Here is a 19,219-nt window from a genome sequence, read left to right as displayed (position 1 = left end):
TATATGCTTTTTTTTTTAGAATGAACTTTAAATTTTTAAATGGTTGAATAAAACCAAAGCATGAACAACACTTTATGATATGCAGAGATGATATGAAATGGAACTTTCAGTGTTCATAAATAAAGTTTTATTGGCACACAGCCACAGCCATTCATTTATGCATTGCGTTTGGCTGCTTTCCTGCTATGATGGCAAAGCTGAGTACCTGTGACAGAGATTATGTGGCCTGCAAAGCCTAACGTATTTACTATATAGACCTTTACAGAAAGCTTTGCTGACCTCTGCTCTAGCCCGAATTTTTACATTACAAATATAAATAAAAACATCATCTTAAAAGCCCTTGGGCAAGTAATCATCATCTCCCTGGTATCTCTCTTCAGTCATTACTTGGAACGTAATGTTATTCCAGGAAAGCATCTTCCAAGGCCACGTCACTCACTTTTCCTTCTGCCCTTGCTCAAATAGTTATTGGGCAGCCCGTGGGACAAGTCCCTGCTCAGTGTGTGCACAAAGCACTCCGGAAGCACGGGGAACTCACAGCAACCTCGCTCAGGCCTGGCAGAATCATGATCGACTGACGTCAGTTTCATATACACACCACACGGTGGGCAAAGCAGCTTGTTCAAAGAAACCTGGTAAGTTCAATGAAGAGTGCCAGGAATAACACCCGGGTGCCCAACGTCCTCTACGCTTCCGAGGCTCACTCTCACAGCCCACACTAGGAAAGGACACTTGGATGACTCACCATTAGGAGAGTCCAGAGTTTCTTTCCATGAAAAAAGCATATGTATTTTTCACATTCCTGAAACTAGATTTTTCAAAGAACTAATTTTAGGAAATCAGCCAAAAATAGTATGAAGAAACAACCTGGTGTATTGTAAAAAGTATAGATTTAGAAGCTGTGTGACCCTCAGTTTGATCCCAGCTCTGCCAATGACTCACTGGGCAACCTCAGGCAAGTGTCTTAGCCTCCTTGAACCATAGTTTTGGCATCTGTAAATGAGGGGATTGGACTGGATGAGCTCCGGGGTACCCCACAGCTAGCGGTTTTCTCACTCTAGAAAGTAATTAGCACTTGCTTCTTATTCTCCATTATGTGGTGGTTTACATTATACCTTTAGGGAAGACAAAACTCAAGATTGTCAAGTGAATGGCTTCAGCAACCGTACTTTTAAGGAATCCACCAGGTCCTGGACAAGGAAGAGCCTTCTCAGTTCTTTAAGCGTGTTGTTCACATAGAACTGCAGACAGTCTGTGTACTTCTGGATCTGCTCCTGAGAAAGGGTGATCTCGAGCTCCAGGTAGGTCCTGTCAACAAACCATCCCCACAGAGAGCCCCATCAGAGGTAAACATGGAAGAGCTGAGTTTCCCTCCTCCCACTCTGAGGACAGCCAGGTCACCTCTGGGGGTTTGTGCCAGCCAGTGGGCTCCAGGGTGCCACACACCTACTTCAGTATACTGGAGAACCTGGGAATTACAGTCACTAGTGGGGCGCCATGACTCTTTCTGTGCCCCAAGACAGCATTACAGTGTGAGCTGATGATTCAGAGCAACTGGCTGGGACCAGGGAGAAGTCAGTCCAGAATCAGCTCATTGGCTGAATTCTCCATAGATCCCTGGTCTACACGAGGTAGTCGTGTAAGTCCTCATCTCTTCTTGGCTGCATGGAGATGGATTATTTGTTTTAAATAATTGAGGTATCTTAAAAATCCTAGCTGCCAATTATTGTTCATCATCACAACTTTAATATTTCATGTTTACATTTTGGAAAATACTCTCAGGTTTTATCTAGAGAGCTCTGAAAATTCAAGAGACTTGGCCCATATTCAAAAGCTCACAGTTTCTACTAAGAGCCATATTTTTAGTGACTGCATTTTTCATTTGTTCAAATGATGGAATATAATTATGGGTAGATAAGCCAGGCTTCTTATGTGGTTCATTCTCCTGTTTGGCCGTGCTCCCCACAGAGGGCCATCCTCCCTCTCTCTTTCCCTCCTTCCATTGTTTTAAACAGCACTATGTCATCTACCTAGAGGACATTTCTAGAGTTCTACAGTGCTTATCTAATTCTGTGAATTGAGAGGAAAAAAAGTAAAGTAGCATTTAGTTTGAATTTAGAGAGCTTACACTGAAATCTTACGGCTTTCCTACTCTTTAGGTAAAAAAAACAAAAACAAAAACAGAAAAATACTGATTTGTCTAGATAGTAAGTTTTGATCCCAAAATGCACTCTTAGTCAGATATTCCTTTTACTGATAATAACAACTCAACCAAAGGGAAGATTTTTTTATTTTAAATTTGTCTCCTGGGGTGCCTGGGTGGCTCAGTTGGTTATGCCTCCGACTTCAGCTCAGGTCAGATCTCACGTTTGTGGGTTCGAGTCCCGCGTCAGGCTCTGTGCTGACAGCTAGCTCAGAGCCTGGAGCCTGCTTCTGATTCTGGGTCTCCCTTTCTCTCTGCCCCTCCCCCACTCATGCTCTCTCTCTCTCTCTCTCTCTCTGTATCAAAAATAAATAAAACATTAAAAAATAAATTAAAAAAAATAAATTTGTCTCCTAAAGGAAGATATAGTAGTTGAGCTAATTGAACATGACAGTCTTGGGGAGCAAGAATGTGAAAGAAACCAGCCTTTCTTGGATGGCCAAGGGCAGAGGCTGGGGCAGAGCAGAACTCTGAAGGTGTAAACTCTGGTCACAGGCTGGTAGGCATGGTATAACCCTGGTATGAAGACACTCCACTTCTATGCTTTTCCCCCTTTGGGATGGGAACTTGTATAACCAAGTTATAATGCAGAAGACTCATGAACTCTGCTTTAGAAGAAAGCCAAATACATCCCAAGGGCAAGCGTGCTCGGGCTATAACCGACACTGAGGCCAGGAACCAGAGGCTGGGAAGGTAGCTCTGATCTGCAGTCTTTTCCCTTCTGTTCCCAAAACACAGGCATCTTTTCCCCTTATAAGGCTTGGTGCCCTAAGGTTTTCGTTCAGGTGGATCTAGAGGCATCCTGGTGAATGAGTGGGTCCGGCCCACAAGGCATCTGCAGCAGCATCTACAAGGCTCATCCAGGACTCAGCACTGTCCCCTCCGTGACCGGAGCTGAGGACACCGGTGGTGCAGCTTGCACGCTGGGGCCAGCAGCAGGGGAGGGTGACGGATAGTCAGTGCTGAAATTCCCGGGGCTCACAAGCCAGAGTCAGGAGGAAGACTGGGGCGGAGCTGGGTGGCATGCAGCTGTCAGTGCTGTTATCTGCTGCTGCCCGGTTTCGTTGCTCCTTAGTGATGGCCTAAAATAATTCCTCCTCTTTAATGTTCATTCTAGGCAGATTTCCCTAGTATAAAAATGCTGAGCAGGGCACATTGTAAGACTATTCATGAGCTTGTACCCCTCAGAAAGTGGGCCTATTGGTATTAAGCTTCCAGAGACCATAGAAATAAAAATCCAAACCCCCCAGCCCTGACTCTGTGCCATTTACTGGCACGTCGCTTTACTTCTTAGAACCTCAGTTTTCCCACCTGTACATAGAGATTAATTACCCTGCTCTGCCTTCTTCACAGGGTTGGGGGGATTAATCGCTGGCTGTTCCTTAAATTATAAAACATTGTACACATATAATGGATTATGATTACTATCAGTAATAATTAAATGTAAAATATGAAATGTAAGTTTATGCCATATAAATTTATATTGAATATGCATATTAATTCATTAGTAATAACTAAATGTAAAAACTCAATACAGCAATAAATGTTAAATGGGGATTACTGAGTTTGTTTTAGAAATTCACCAAAACTATTGGCTGTTAAAAGTCAGGGCATTAATGAGACTCTGAGACGTCTGTCAGGTCCCAGAGACACATCACCCAAATGCCCAGGAGCTGAAACAGAGTCAGAGGGAGGGAGCCCCGTGAGAGGCTGGGTGAGGACTGGTCCGGTGGGGGTACTCACTTGAAAGGGTGGCCCTCGTCGGTCTTCTGCACAGCTTGTAAAACGGACTTGTAGATGCGGAAACTGATGGTGGCGGACAGTGCGGCAAGAGCCAGGTAGGCCACGACGCTCACCACGCTGAACTGGGTCAGGGAGAAGAGCAGCAGCAGGAAGCTCCCGAACACGATCCCGGTCTGCTTGATGTCCCGCCAGTAGAGCAGGTCAATGGCTGTGGGCAGGAGACAAAACCCACAGGCGCACACTGAGCCCTGGCAGTGCCGCCGGGGGCTGCCGCGGGACTCATTCCACAGAGCCGAGGTTGCTGCAGGTCCTCACCTGGACTTAGGATTCCTAAGCACAAGTGAGCACACACAGGGCTTTGGCCAGGGACGCAAGACTCTTTTCTGTCCCTGAGGACAGTTCAGCAAAACCCATACCTCTATGAGCGTCTGTCTCGCTGGGCCACACTGTCTGTGACTCGGAAACCAATCTCAAAGCCCAGAGGACTCTGAAGGGCCTGCTCTGCTCCTCTGGAAGGCACAGACTGCCTGCATCTTGATGCCCTGCAGTTTACGTCTTAGTGGTGGCCTGGAAATGTGCACAGCAGTCGTGCGAATGTCCCTGCGGCTCAGAAAGGGCAGGAACAATGAAAAGAGAGGTTCCAGAGAAGTGGTACCCTCAGAAGCATGGCGGCAGGTCCAGATACTCCAGCTAGCGGCAAAGGCTTCTGAATAAAGCTACGGCTTGCTGCCAAAGCAAGCAAAACTGAAGTAGCTGTCTCGAGAACCCCCAAAGCTGATATCTGGATTAAACCGTCTTGTACAACATACTTTATTTGTTCCCCTTATGAGATTTAAAAATTGGGAATACAGCTGTAAAAATCTAGATGACATGTCTCATTCAGTTATTTCCCTCTTTCACTTACAAGTAAAAAATTAAGTTCAAAAGAAAAAAGCCACAGTGCTTCAACTATGGTACAAAATGTAAATATTTTCTGTATTCCAGTCACCAAATTATGAAAAAACATAGAAGGCTTGCTGGAGAATATATGCAAATTTATTCTCAAATTAGGCAAATCACAAATGTTTTTTTAAATTGAGAGATAATTGGGGCGCCTCGGTGGCTCAGTTGGTGGAGTGTCTGACTTCAGCTTAGGTCTTGCGATTTATAAGTTCGAGCCCTGTGTCAGGCTCTATGCTGACAGCTCAGAGTCTGGAGCCTGCTTAAATTCTGTGTCTCCCTTTCTCTCTGACCCTCCTCTGCTCCTGCTCTCTCTCTCTCTTTCAAAAATAAACATTAAAAAAATTTTAAGTAAGTAAATAGAGATATAATTGACATATAACACGGCATAGGTTTAAGGTGTACAACATATTGATTGGATACATTTAAATATTGGAATATGATTGCCACCAGACAAAATAACACCTCTGTTATGGCACATAATTATCATTTCCTTTGTGGTGAGTATGTTTAGGATCCAGTCTCTTAGCAACTTTGACATTTGTAATACAGTATTGTTGGCCATAATCACTATGCCATGCATTAGATCTCCAGAACTTACTCACCTTCTAGTTGCAAGTTTGTACCCTCTGATCAACATCCCCCAGTCCCCCCACCCCCTAACCCTGGCAAACACCATTATACTGTTTCTACAAGTTCGGCTATTTTAGATTCCACATATAAATGAGATCGTACCATATTTGTCTTTCTCTGACTTATTTCACTTAGCATAATGGCCCCAAGGTCCATCTATGTTGTTGTAACAAATGGCTCTTATATAATTTTACATGAATAAATTTTCAGAAAGAGAAATTAAGATACAAAATTCCCATCTCACACCTGAACGAAAATGGCAATTGCTGACACCGCCAGCTTCGTGAGCGGTGTACCCGAAGGGAGCTGGCTTACTAGAGGACTAGATACCAGTCATTTTCTCGGAGGAGAAAGGAAGTGACCAGGGTGAAGAGAGCAGGGAGCTGCTCCATCACGCACAGTATGCCACTCTGGAGGAACAGTATTGACAAGGCCACACAGCCTGTGACAACTCTCTGACGTTGCAGAGGGGATGTAAGGAGTGTTGCAGAGCAAAGTATTAACCTTCCAAACAGTTTCGCCTCAGGCTGGCTGGAGAGGAAATCAGGGACTTAGTGGGTGCGGTGGGGTCCCTTTTATAACAGGCTGAGGATACCTCAGCAGTGTGAAGCTGGAGAGAGAATTTAATTTTTAAAAATGTATTTATTTTGATGAGGGGGAGGGGCAGAAACAGAGGGAGAGAGAGAAAAATCCCAATTGGGCTCCACATTGCAGAGCCCAATGTGGGGCTCGATCTCACAAACTATAAGATTGTGACCTAAGCCCAAATCAAGAGTTGGACGCTTAACTGACTCAGCCACCCAGGTGCTCGGGGAGAAAATTTACTTTTGAGTTGATCTGTCATCCATCCCCACCTACTCCTCATCTACCATGACCCGGTCCACTGGTGCCATTAACACACAAGTTAGAGCAGTCTGCCATTTTGTTGGGCAAAAATTTGTTCTTTTTTTCTTACAACACTTCTGTGATGTAGGAAGTAGACGAGAGAATCACAAGCATGTTTTGGTGTGAAACGAAGGTTTTTTTGTCTCTCAAAAGTGGGGCTGGTTCTACAAGTAGGTTTCCAGGGGCAAAGGAACAGCACGGCTGCTCTAAAGCCTCTGTCTTCTCCCAGGCCCAGTCACCAGTCACACTGACTGACATTCACTATCCGATATTCACTCCCTTAGGTTAATCTTTTTATCTTTCTATTTGTCCTTCTTATCTTTTTTTTTAATTGGAAAGGTCCCAGAAGGGGATGATGCACTGAAGATTAGCCTGTCATTAACAATAAAATTCAAATGAGTTTACCAATTGTGTTTTGTTTTAGAAGAGTTTGTTGAGACCAGAACAGCAAAGTAATACTCCTTTTCAGGCAGGGAAGAGGGATGGATCTTTTGGAAGCTGTGACAGGAGAAACCCCTGGGCCTCTGAGGGTAGGTGCTAGAAGTGGGAGAAGGGATGCTCCCAAAAGCCTAGTGCCTCCCTGCTCCCCCTCGGCTTAATGGATCTGGAGCAACGCGAGGAGGCTTGAAGTCCCCGCCCAGCATAAAAGCCCCTAGGGAACTGGAGTCTCCTGGCACTTATTCCATTGGGGGGGGGGAGGTGAAAGGACACTAAAAAGACTAAAATATCACCATTATCTGCAGTGTTGCCTCTTCTACATTTTACTCATTTATTCAGTATTTATGGAGCAGGAACTTTGCTTTAAGCGCCAGGCTCTGTGCTACTTCCCAGGGATATCAAAATCAATGAACTGTTAAAAAAAAGAAAACCCACCCACACAGAAGTTGTAATCTTCTGTTTTTGTCACCTCCAAATTCACAGGGCAGACACATTTAGAAACAAATACATTAGAAGACAGAATGATTTGTGCTAAGGGGGCACTCCTGGGTACCAGAGAAGGTGGGCTAGCTACCTCTGAGATGACGTGAAAGGGTCACGGGAGACCCTGCGAGAAGCTTTCAGGCAAAGGAAATATAAAGTTTGCTATTATCAAGTGAACCCCCACTTGATAAGTCACTGGACACTTGTTAAAAACAGTGTCCCTTCTAGAAAAGCCTTTTGAGTCTCTGGATACCTGTTCAAACAACCAAGAATGGCAGGTACCAGGTAAGGGCTGTATGTGAAGAAACCATGGGCAGAGAGTGTAAACTGTCAACTAAATTAGTTTGGTGTAGTCATTACACAGCTGGTCTTTCGATCAACGTGTTAAGATTGCTGGAGGTTTCTGGGGCGCCTGGGTGGCTCAGTCAGTTGAGCGTCCGACTTCAGCTCAGGTCATGATCTCGTGGTTCATGGGTTCAAGCCCTGCATCAGGCTCTTTGCTGCCAACTCAGAGCCTGGAGCCTGCTTCTGATTCAGTATCTCTCTCTCTCTCTGCCCCTCCCCTGTGCTCTCGCTCTCTCTCTCTCTCTCTCTCTCTCTCTCTCTCTCAAAAAGATTAAAAAAAAGATAGCTGGAGGTTTCTAATAAGTAGGTTAGCAAAAGATCCATCACACAACATCAATGGTATGTTTATTCTGAATAATCTTCTGACATCATAAGCTATATACTTAGATTCTGAAATGTTCAAAGGATCCTCTGATATTATCTCATTTACACTTCACAGTCAACTCCGCCAGATAGGTCTATGTATAACAGATGAAGAAGCTAAAAGTTAAGAAACTTGTGTACTGAATAGTTAAAGAGAGAAGCAAGATCAAACCCTAAGTTTGATGCTTCTTCCAGAACAAAACAGTTGCCTCGCTTGCATTATATGATTATAGGTTAAACATTCCCCAAAGTATGCAAAATTAATTTGGGCAACCTGATTTATATAAATCTGCTTCCAGAGCTAGATACTGAAAGTGAAACAAACTTTTAGGTGACAACATGTCATTATCAACAGTAAACAGTTATTGGTCATCTATCCATCTAGTGAAACCAAGAATGAAGAGATACAATTCCGTTCCTGCTTTGAAGGAACTTAAGATCTAGCTGGGAAGACTGATATTCATTTACAAACTGCTGAATCAGTGCTAATACATTTTGTGCTGCTGGAGGTGGCAAAAATTGAGTTCAAGGAAGGGACAGTGCTGGAATTGATGAAAGAGCATGTGGGATGGCTTGTGAATGTAGCGAACAATTTGTTAAGGAGATGGAGTGGATAAAGGGAAATATTATGAAGGATTAGTCAACAAGAATGGTGACTAATTAGCCGTGGGAGAAAGGAGGAAGAGCTAATTAAGGGTGAAGGCAACATTTCAAAGCTGGGTGACTGAGTGATTAGTATCACTGACAAAAACAGGAAATCGGAGGGTGAACTGGTTTGGGATAGAGCAGACACTTGCTTTTAAACCTCCACGTTCTAACATGATGACATCAAAGCAGAGCATTTTGACACAGTCTAGGGAAGAGATGGGCTAGGGGTCAGGGTTGAAGCTGACAGTTACAATACTTCCTCAATTTTTTATAGCTTAGAAACTAAAGGATTTGGGTTTTCTTTAGGTTTTGTCACTGTAGCCCTGAGTTAAATGGCCAGTAATATCATATCCCATTGATATTGAGATGCATATGTACAGTAGGAAACTGGAAACACAAGACTGAAATTTAGTAAGGAGGGCTGAATCGGAGTAGAAAGGATGATTGAGGCTACAAATGTGGATGAAACCCCATGACAGGAGAGACTAAGAAAGGCAACTGAGAAGGAAACCATAGTTTAAGATTCAGAGGAATAAACAGAGCATATTAAAGGAATCCCGTCTGAGTGTCAGAATGGGTTCCCCAACAGTGTAGGTTACAGCAGTCAAGAAGAGGGAAACTTACCAGGACAAAGAGGTAGACTACAGTGGGGGGTGCTGATGACCTAATAAGGGAAATGATAATTGAGAAAGGACCCTGGATTTGGAGACTGTAAGGTCACTCATAACTTGGCAGAGAGTATTAGCAGTAGTAAGGATGGAAGCCATATTGTAAAGAGTTGAGTAAATGGTGGGAAATTCAAAGTAATGAAGATGATTGGTAGTTTGGGCAAGTAGCAGCAAAAGCAAACCTTTGGGTGATAGCTTGAGGATATTAGTGGAAAGGAAGGAGAGAGGGGAGATTTGGTTGAGCAAAATCTCAAAGAAGGGGCAAAAGGATGGGATTAGTCATAGTTCTTTCTTTTCAAAGAAGGGAGAAGAATGAAAAGAATGGGTAAAAAGGGAGAGACATTGGGAATGCATGGGTGTGGCTACAGATATGTGTCGAGGTGCGAAGGGAACAACATAGAATGGCTTAGAGTGGCTGGAGGTAGATTTACTCAAATCCTGGAAAATGAGTTATGAGGTCTTCCTGAGACTGAGGAGGATAAAGGTAGGGCTTGAAGAGTTTAGGAAAAGTACAAACCTGCCGTGTTTAATACAGTAGTGATGAGCCATATGTGGCTACTGACCACCTTAAATGTGACTCGTCCCAAAAGAGATGTGCTGGATACTACCTATTGGATTTCAGACTTAGTCCTAAATAAGGATGTAGATTTATATATATAATACTTTTTATATTGATTATGTTGTTGAAAGGCTAGTACTCTAGATATGTTGGATTAAATATATTATCAAAATTAACTTTAGCTGTTTCTTTTTTACTTTATTATTACTATTATTTTGTTTACTTATTTATTTTGAGAGAAACAGAGAGAGGGAGAAAATCCCAAGCAGGCTCCATACTGTCAGCACAGAGCTTGACATGGGTCTCAAACTAATGAACTGTGAGATCATGACCTGAGTGAAAATCAAGAGTTGAATGCTTCACCAACTGAGCCACCTAGGTGCCCTCTTTTTTACTTTTTAATGAAGAAGTCACTAGAAAATTTAAAATTTCTAGGTAGTGACTCACATTATATTTCTATGGAACAGTGCTGATCTAAAAAAAAAAACCAGTCTAAATTCAAAAACGAATCAATAAAAGGCCTGCTAGAAAGTAAAGAAGCTTTGGCTAAGGATCTCTAGTGGATCTAGTCAATAGGCTTAGAGGCTAGGTGCTCTGAGCAGTAGACAGTGGAGCTGACCCAGGGCAATGAACTTGCACAAGCAGCATAGTTAGAAGAGACAAAGATCAAGAGGACAGAACTGAAATGAACAACCTGGGCACAGGCTGGGAATGACAGGAAGCCTAGACTGTTGGAAACTGATGAGCTGGAGGAAGGGCAATGGCTGTTGTGCGGTCAGAGTGACAGCAAATGGCCTGTGATGATTCAGTGGGAAGGCTAGGAAGTGGTGAAGTGTGATCAGAGAAGAGGATTTCTGTGTTCCAATCTGTTGTGTAAATGATGATTTTTCACATTTTAATTCTGCTTAGAGTGATGTAAACTTGTGTAGGAAGGTTATAGCAGCTGATCCAGAAAAAACAAAATGGGTATTTGAGTAAAGTTTCCGCAAAACCAAAGTCAAAAAATATAAGTAACTCTATAACTGCAACAAATTAACCCCCTGTGGTCTTTGGTAAATTACTGTATTGCTTTGTCAAGTGCAAAAACCAAAGTTACTTTGCTAAAAACCAAGGAGCAATGCATTGGCTTTGAAATGAGAGATCAGTACATCCTATCAGTTGATAAATGGACTGGGCTTGGTGATCTCATCTTAGTCCCCAAACCACAATTGGGAGAACCCACTGCGCCTTGGAACTCACCTGGAACTAATTCAGTCAGGGGTGAACTGGCAGATTTGGCAGATGTGAAGAATCCTGATTTCAAATGCAGAAATCAATGCTAACCTTTATTTCCATAATCCAATCAAGAACAGAAAATAAAAATAGAAGTGATCTAAAGTTTGAATTAACAGCTAAATGGAAATAAAATACTATGTCAAACTTCTAGAAAGAAAGCCCTTTGCTGCTGCCCAATTTTTTTTGGTTTAGGAAACAATTTTAGATGTAGTCAGTTATATGTTCCAATAGTGATGTAGTATTCAGAAAGTTTATTAAAAATGTACAACTGAAAGACAGTGGTGCAGCTATTCATATTTTATTTATAAGGCAAAGTATAGTATAAATGGATAAGGTGAAACGGCAATAAACCATGCACAATTATCTGCATAATTGTACCATATTCTTAAATGTGGTTATTTATAGTCCATCTTGGTCCAGTAAAGATTTCAGGCAGCACTGCATCACTTGCTATGTGATAAGTAAGTGCTACTTTATAAAAGGCTAAGTGAGAAAATCCTGTTTATAGATAGCATCAGCATTTCATTGAAAGGACTGTTGAAAAATGATATGCTGTTGACTTTACTTTTCAGTAAGCTTCCAGTAATTGACTACAATACTTGACTACCTTCTGAAAAGGATTAGAGTCTCAAAAAAACCTCCTCTACAACCCAGTGTCCAAAGCAGTGATAGCCAGTGTCTCCGATTTTCATGTATTTTTCAGGCCAACGAAATATCACACCATAAGCTTTCCCTACTTTAACTTTCCCTGATTTTGCCACCAAACCAGAGAAACATAATGGGATTTGATGTCATAAAAAATGTTAAACATGCAGAGAGAGCTTCGAAGATGACATCTCCTAGTTAACTACTCCATGAATTTCCTTTGTTCTGAAATAGGCTCCTACATATATTTAAACTCTAAATGGTAATCCAGAGGGAAACTGCTGGAAGAGACCTTTGCTCATAAGACACCTGCAGTGAACCCATTTGCCAGGCTCTTTCTTCTCACTGCTTAAATGCAGCCAATATGACTGTAAAGAGAAAAATGCCAACCCTATTATTCCTAGATGTTTAAATAACTCTGCAGATGTTTTGAACGAGTAGATACATTATAGCTGGTATTCTTTGTAGACAGTAAAAGAGCAGAGCGTTTAATCCACATGCTAGTTCTAACCACCAGGAACACATTCTCCCTGCGCGTAGAAATGAACGCAGTGATGCTCAGGCCCATTGTCACCTGGATGGGGTGGACTGGCCAGGAAATGAAACAGCAGGGCCCAGTATTGAAGACAGTGTGGCCAGCTCCTTCTGGTAAATCTTTTAGCAAATGGGCTCATTTGGAGGGGTCTCCACAGGGCAGCTGGCATCAAAGGAAGAGATGGCCATATGGAGAGAAGATAGGCTTTGGGCACATGGTAGCTGAGGGAAGCACACATAAATATTGGCAAGGCTTTAAGTAATGGATGCCCTCATGTGCTTTTTCCTTCTTTAAGCTTTCGAACTTGATCAAAATACAAAACTGTTCAGTTGGTTGATGGCAACCCATCACAATTAGCCACAAAATCTTGTCTGGGCCACACCTTAAAATCCATCATTGTATTGGAGTAGAAAAGAACCATGGAAGTAGACAGGGATTGCTTCTTCATTAAAACTGAACATATTTAAAATTCTTGACCAAAGCCACAATGGCAAAATGTTTCTTGACCTAAAATGGTAAGGCAAAGGAATGCTCTCTCCCTGTACCTCCTGTTCCAGTCAATAAAACATTATATCCTTCTTAATACCTGTTACCACTATATTTGATCTAGAAAGTAAGACATGCTCATTGCAAAATGGGTAGAACTGTAATAAATTCTAAAAATTAAAGCTTGTTACGTTTGTATTTTTCATCGGCTCAAAATTACCATCAGTTTGGGCAAAGAGCTTGTAAGGAGTGCTTGAATTATAAGACAACTTCACTCAGATTTAACTTAAAAATATAGCTTAAACATATTTAGAGGAAACAGAATTCTATACTTCTAAGTTCTAAAACATCTAACAAATTTCTTATTTTATTTGAAATATTATTAATGTCAAAACAGGCAATCTTGTTTCTTTGTATGGTTGCGTAACTTCCATAAGAACTGGAAAGGTGACAATATTAAACATTAATACTTGGCCAAATGTGCACACAACTCAGGAGATCAAGTTGAGAAGTATGGGAAATTCTGCAGTGATGTCCATTTAATTATTTCCAAAAAGAAAGGTGATATTCTGGGCGTTATCCACCCATTGTTAGCTTTTGTTTGCTGGATTCAATGAATTTTAGGATTTGATTCTACTATAAGGTAACTTAAAATATATCAATTCATTCATAGATTCTGTTCCCAAATGTATTAACTAGTCTAAATATGAAAGAGAATTGAGTAAAGAATATCATTTCAAATACAAGGAGAAAGTGGGGAGGAGGCAGGGAAAGAGAGAGAGGTGGAGAAGGAGAGGGAGGGAGAGGGAGAGGGAGAGAGAGAGGAAGAGAGAAACCTTTTAAAAATGATTAAGAAAGAGGGCCTGCTAATCAAGGATGGAACAGGAATCTGCAATCATAATCCTAATGCTTTAGACATAGAGTATCAGGAATATTTTTGGTTTTTTAGTTACTTTATTTTATTTTGGAGAAAGAGAGCATGGACACAAGTGGGAGAGAGGGACGGGGGGTGGGGGGGGGGGCGCTTCACACTCAGTGAAGAGCCCTCAATCCCATAAACCTTGGGGTAATGACCTGAGCCAAAATCAAGAGTTAGGTGATCAACCGACTGAGTCACTTAGGCACCCCTGTTTTTTTTTTTTAATGAAATAAATATTAATTCAGGGAAATCTGAGAAAAATAATAGATTTGGAGATGTGGATTTAGATCACCATTTTTGTCAAATCTTTCTTACTTATGATGGATTACCTTTAGAAACAAAGTTAGACACTGCAGAGAGTCCATCAATACAGTCCAAATCCCACACATGAAAGTAAAAAATTATCCTAATCTAGTGATGTACCTCATAGATTTTCCCTTAATTTTAGGAAGGAATAGCTCACACAATAAAGGAACATGTATCTGGAGTTCAGCTATTCTTAGTTTCATGTCAGTTTCTTCCATTGAATTACTTCAAGTATTTTTCGAGACACATATTATCTTGTTTCATAAAACCTGTTTTTGCTGCCAACCCAGTCCTCTAGCTTCATGTTACATGGTATGGAGACACTGGGCAATACTCAGCAAAAATTAACACCGATTAGCTGCAGGTGGTAGGGCTTTGGGTGATTTGCGACTTTCATTTGAACCTCTCTTTGTACAAATGGAAATGTTCATAATGTGCATGTATCACTCTTGGAGAAAAATAAAGCCATTATTCTCTCCCCAAACTTTGGAATATTCCCTTATAAAGATTCTCTTGGAAATAATCATACGTTATGACAAAGTAGAGTTTTATTTTTCAGTGGAGTAGTAACTACCCATATTTGGTATATAGCTGTATAATGAGAGTTTTCTTTCATTAAAAATCCCCAGATCCCCCAGCTAAGCCAGTTTTCCCACCGGACCTCATTACAATCTGCAGAGTGGGAGTTTTCCAGAGTAATGCTTGTTATAATATCTGTACAGGATTCTAACGAGATGGAGTCCAAATAAAAGGTGTTTGATAAAAGGTGCTATGGATCCACCTTTATGTATTTTGGATTACCTTTACCAAATGCCATTTTCAAAATACAAGCATTTCTTTCAATTACTGTAGCTAAAACAGGTATTTTTTCTGTGTATTCTGGGATGCTTGGCTGTTTTGAACTAGCATCTTTCAGAATGGACCACCATGAATAGCGTTTCCACAGAGCGCAGCAGACCAGCATAAAATATTTTACTTTATAAAAGACCAGAAGTACTTCTAGGCTATATTCTCTGGAAAGTGTTTCTCCTTCAATAATAGTTTACGTGCTGGGAAATCTAAAACTACAAAATGCTGCAACACAGAGTCAAGCAGGAGTTGACCCATATCAACCCCACTGTATTACCAAGCATCCTGCCAGATGAGTTTGTTGAGTACAGTGATATCTGGAAAAAACTATCTTTAGAGCATGAATAGAATAATACGGAGGAATGATTTTCCTCAGCTTTGTTCCCCTGCCCTACTACTATTTGGATTTAGGCAGCATGGTAAAGTGATTAAAAGCATAGGTTTTAGAATCAGACTGCCTTGTGTTTGGGACCCAGTTAAGTCCGAGGGCAAATTCCTGGCCCTCTCTGCCTCAAAACCCCCAGTTTCCTCTCTGTAAAATGGGAGTAAGACACGTAACAAGCATTTAGGATAGCTATTGGGACAGCTAATATTTACAGAGAAATTTGGGATGATGAGTTGATGGTGATGGTGAGGATGACAACAGTGGCATAAATTGGTCAAGATCACTGAAATTTTACTGTCTGTGAAGGGAGAAACCATGTGAAAATATCTTGGCAGAAGTCCACGGAAGTTTACTCTATTACTCAGCACGAGTGAAAGAGATGGAATGCCGTCACAGGAAGAGTTCTGATTCAAAGCAGTCACCTTTTCACTACTCAGTTCACCACTTATCAAAACACCTTAAAGAAGTCACTTACTCTCTTTGAGCCTCATGATGTCCAAAAGTAAACTGGAAGTCCAAATGTGAAGACATGGCAAAGGAAAACTATGTAAACGTGAGGGGTTATTAGGTCGACCAAATCACCCTCACTTACATAATTCATATTCTTAGAAAAGCCATTGAGAAAAAAAGCCATCTACCATTGAGGCAGATGGCAAAGCAGTGAGAAGTGAGGGGCTCTGTGGTCAGATAGCCTAGGCTTGAATCTAGCCTCCTCTGGCATTGCCAGCCATGTGTCCTGGGGAAACCCTAGCTCATCACCTAGAAAATGAGATAATAATAAAACTTACATATTATAGGGTTTGTGAGGATTAAATGCAGTGATCCAAGTAAAGCATTCAGTAAAAGTGCCCCTAAAATATTAGTATTATTATGACCTGTAAGATTACTATCGACAGAGGTGTTTTATTAGGTTATTGTTTTATCCTTTTATTTTCACGGAGTTGGGTGGGCTTTGGTTGTTAACCAATATTGGTAGCAGTATCAATTTTTTAAAATTGGAATCAAAATCTTTGTAATGTATAATGTACTAATGTACTGTAATGTATATAGTCATGTATACATTATATAATGTACTACAAAATCTTTGTACTAGTACAATGTGGACTTTTTAGTCTCTCCTTAAATGTTCTTGTCTTTAGCTGAAATCATGTATATTAATAAATATAAGGTTCCTTTTGCATGTCATAGCTCTTATGCCAATTGTATTAGTTTCAGTAGAGTCTTCATGAAATGTTCAATGGGCTGCAATTTCTCCAAGGAAGATATATAACATATGTAATATGTAAAAAACGTGAAGCTCACTTCCTTTATTCCTTCTCATAAGCAACACTTTCACCTACAATACTTCTGGAGGACCTTCGCAACAATGCGCACTGCCTCTTGCAACGTTGTTCACAAATGCTCTTAGATCACACCCATTTCATCATTTGTATACTCGACCCTGCTCTGCAGGTCTATGGACTGAGTTCCCTAAGAATCACCACACACCAGTGGCTTCAACCCTCACTTGAGGATCTTTTAAAAAATACTGATACTTGACTCAATTGAATCAGAAGATGGGCATCTTGGGGTTTTTAAAAGCTCCCCAGATGATACTAATGGGTAGCCATGGATAAGAACTGTTTTTCACAATGAGGGAACTCAGAAGATAGGTTGAAAATGCTAAACAAAAATCTTATTGTAGATTTCATTTAAACGAAAAGTTCTCCTAGTGGAAAGAAAAAGAAATAATTCGCTTGTTACTATTCCTGTTTCATGCCTATAAACCCACCCGTCCAGTTACTAGTCAATTTTCAAGATAATGGCTTTGTTCTATCTGACAAAAGGAAATCAATGGTACTGAAAACTACCAAAGGTCATGGAGTGTAAAAGACCTTCAACGATCTTGCATTCATCTTCACAAGTGGCTTTATGTCGAAAATGAAAATGATTGTTTTCAATAGACCAATTATGACATTTGTGTTATTTTCTGATTATAAACAGCCATGTAGTTTTTTAACCCCTGCAATGAGAAGGTCAAATGAGGCAAAACCCACAGGATTGTAATGAAAGAGTGTCTTGTATACAAAGATAAAAGAAAACCTGCCATGTTTTGGCCATGTACTACTTTTGGTAAGGACAGAAGAAACCCATAATAATGGTCTAAAAGCCAACTTTTTAAGTCTTCTTGTTCAACTAAACTTGATATTATATCAATCTATAGTTGTTTAAGTGTATATATCAAATAAACTGGATGAATCTAACACGTAAGAATGAAACGTCACCAAGAATTTTCACAACTGCCATTGTATAAAACATGCTATTTCATGTCATTGTCATCATTCTCAAAAATTATGCCCCTGAATTGCCAGAGATTTCTTGTTTCCTAGCTTTTAAATTTATTAGGCCCATTTATTTACTTTTGACAGTTATTGCAAATAGACCTACATAATCGGAACTCAACTGTTCTATTTTATGTCACCGCCACCCAAACCAACAAATAAGAGACAGAGCAAATGTGTTCTTAATTCTGAGATTCATGTTTACTTCTTCTTTGCTTAAAAAATTTACTGAAAAAAACCCTATAGGGGCTCTAAAGATGAAAAGTCATCCTATTCCTTCTGTGATATAAAATGACAAGGGGAAGATGCCAGGTTTAAAAAAAAAAACATAAAACAAAAAACCCTCCAAAAAGCCAGCTTCTACTCCAGAGTATTTTTGGCCCCCTGAGGGACGCAGCAACCCTTCAGGTTAAGTCAAAAGCGCCTTCTTTAGAATCTTATGTGTTAAACCTTAAAAGACACTTCATCTTACAAACACCCAAGTTGACAACACTTAATTCATTCTTCCAAATTCTCTTTCTCCTCATAATCTCAGACTGAGCAAGGTGAAGGAGAGAATCTTAATGTAACAAAGGAGATGGATGTGTGAAGTGTGAGGCTGAATAAAAATGGCTGAAAAGCAATCCAAGCGAGGCTGGAGGGTGGCCACACCCAGTGCTAATATGGACTGTTTCAAAATAAATCTGTTATGCCAGAGGGTACTGGACACTGCTTTATTTCCCCTCTATTTGTTCCACAGATACCATTATTAATAAATCACAGTTACAGGTTACCCCAATGACAGACAAAAACCCTGAAATATTTCAAAGTGAACCTTCCTAATATGTGGCTACGCCATCATATTTTCAGGATTTCGAGAGCCAGACTGCATTTCCAGTCTCCTTTGTGTGACCACAAATAACCACCCTGAAATGGGTGTGTCCCTCTTAAAAGGATGCACTAGAGCCCTCTCACTTAAAGGTTCTACCAGGAGATTTCAACCTTTCGGCAGAAATTAAATGCACAGGGATGCATGGAACAATAAGAAAGCATTTTAACTCCGGAGAGGAGAAGAGATTAAACAAGTACTGAATGATCAACGGATCCCAAAAGAGCTCCCGGAGGAGGCAACTGATGCATTATTTAAATTTCTAGCATTACAACAAGAAAACAAAGGGGTGGGGGTGGGGGTTAAAAAAAAGAAAGAAAGAAAAAGAATGCAAACACCATCCATTTTGATTTTTGACATGACAAGTTTACTCCCCCCAACAGAAAGCTCTTGGGCATAAAGCATGCATAGGTCCCACAGGTGAAATGATGCACAATGGCCGAGTCCGGGTCCCGGGGTTCCCGTGCACCGCAGGCATGCACTACTGAAATAAAGAGAATACCCTGACTTTTCCAGTTGCTCCACACACAGTCCATCTTGGTGGAATCGGCAGTGGCCTGCATCGTGCGGGCTTTGGAGGCTCGCCGCTGCTCTCCTCGGGGGCGCGGAGCGGGTACTCAGGGTCTGCGCCCCGGCTGCAGCAGCAGGGCTCGCGGTGGCCGCGCGGCTGCAGACTGACTGAGGCTGCACCAGCCGGCGCGCGGCGAGGGGCGGGCGCGTCGC

At 41.2% G+C, this 19,219-nt stretch overlaps 1 protein-coding gene across 2 annotated transcripts in view; it reads right to left on the bottom strand.

Moving 5' to 3' along the window:
- Window positions 1-19,219, bottom strand: part of RTN1 (reticulon 1) — a 227,758-nt gene that overhangs the window by 5,768 nt on the left and 202,771 nt on the right. Inside the window, exons 1-3 of one of the 2 annotated variants that reach the window (XM_029952040.1) lie at window positions 18,999-19,187; window positions 3,947-4,154; window positions 1,170-1,308 (exon numbers count right to left, since the gene is read on the bottom strand). In XM_029952040.1, the coding sequence (XP_029807900.1) occupies window positions 1,170-1,308; window positions 3,947-4,154; window positions 18,999-19,059 (408 nt within the window). In that variant the 5' untranslated portion in view covers window positions 19,060-19,187. Of the gene's footprint in view, window positions 1-1,169; window positions 1,309-3,946; window positions 4,155-18,998; window positions 19,188-19,219 lie in introns of those variants that run through there. The other variant, XM_029952041.1, reaches the window with a different exon arrangement.

Source organism: Suricata suricatta, chromosome 9 (assembly GCF_006229205.1).
Source record: "Suricata suricatta isolate VVHF042 chromosome 9, meerkat_22Aug2017_6uvM2_HiC, whole genome shotgun sequence".
Classification (NCBI taxonomy): domain Eukaryota; kingdom Metazoa; phylum Chordata; class Mammalia; order Carnivora; family Herpestidae; genus Suricata; species Suricata suricatta.
The sequence above is the reverse complement of the archived record's forward strand: the minus strand, read 5'-3'. Positions and strand labels throughout refer to the sequence as shown.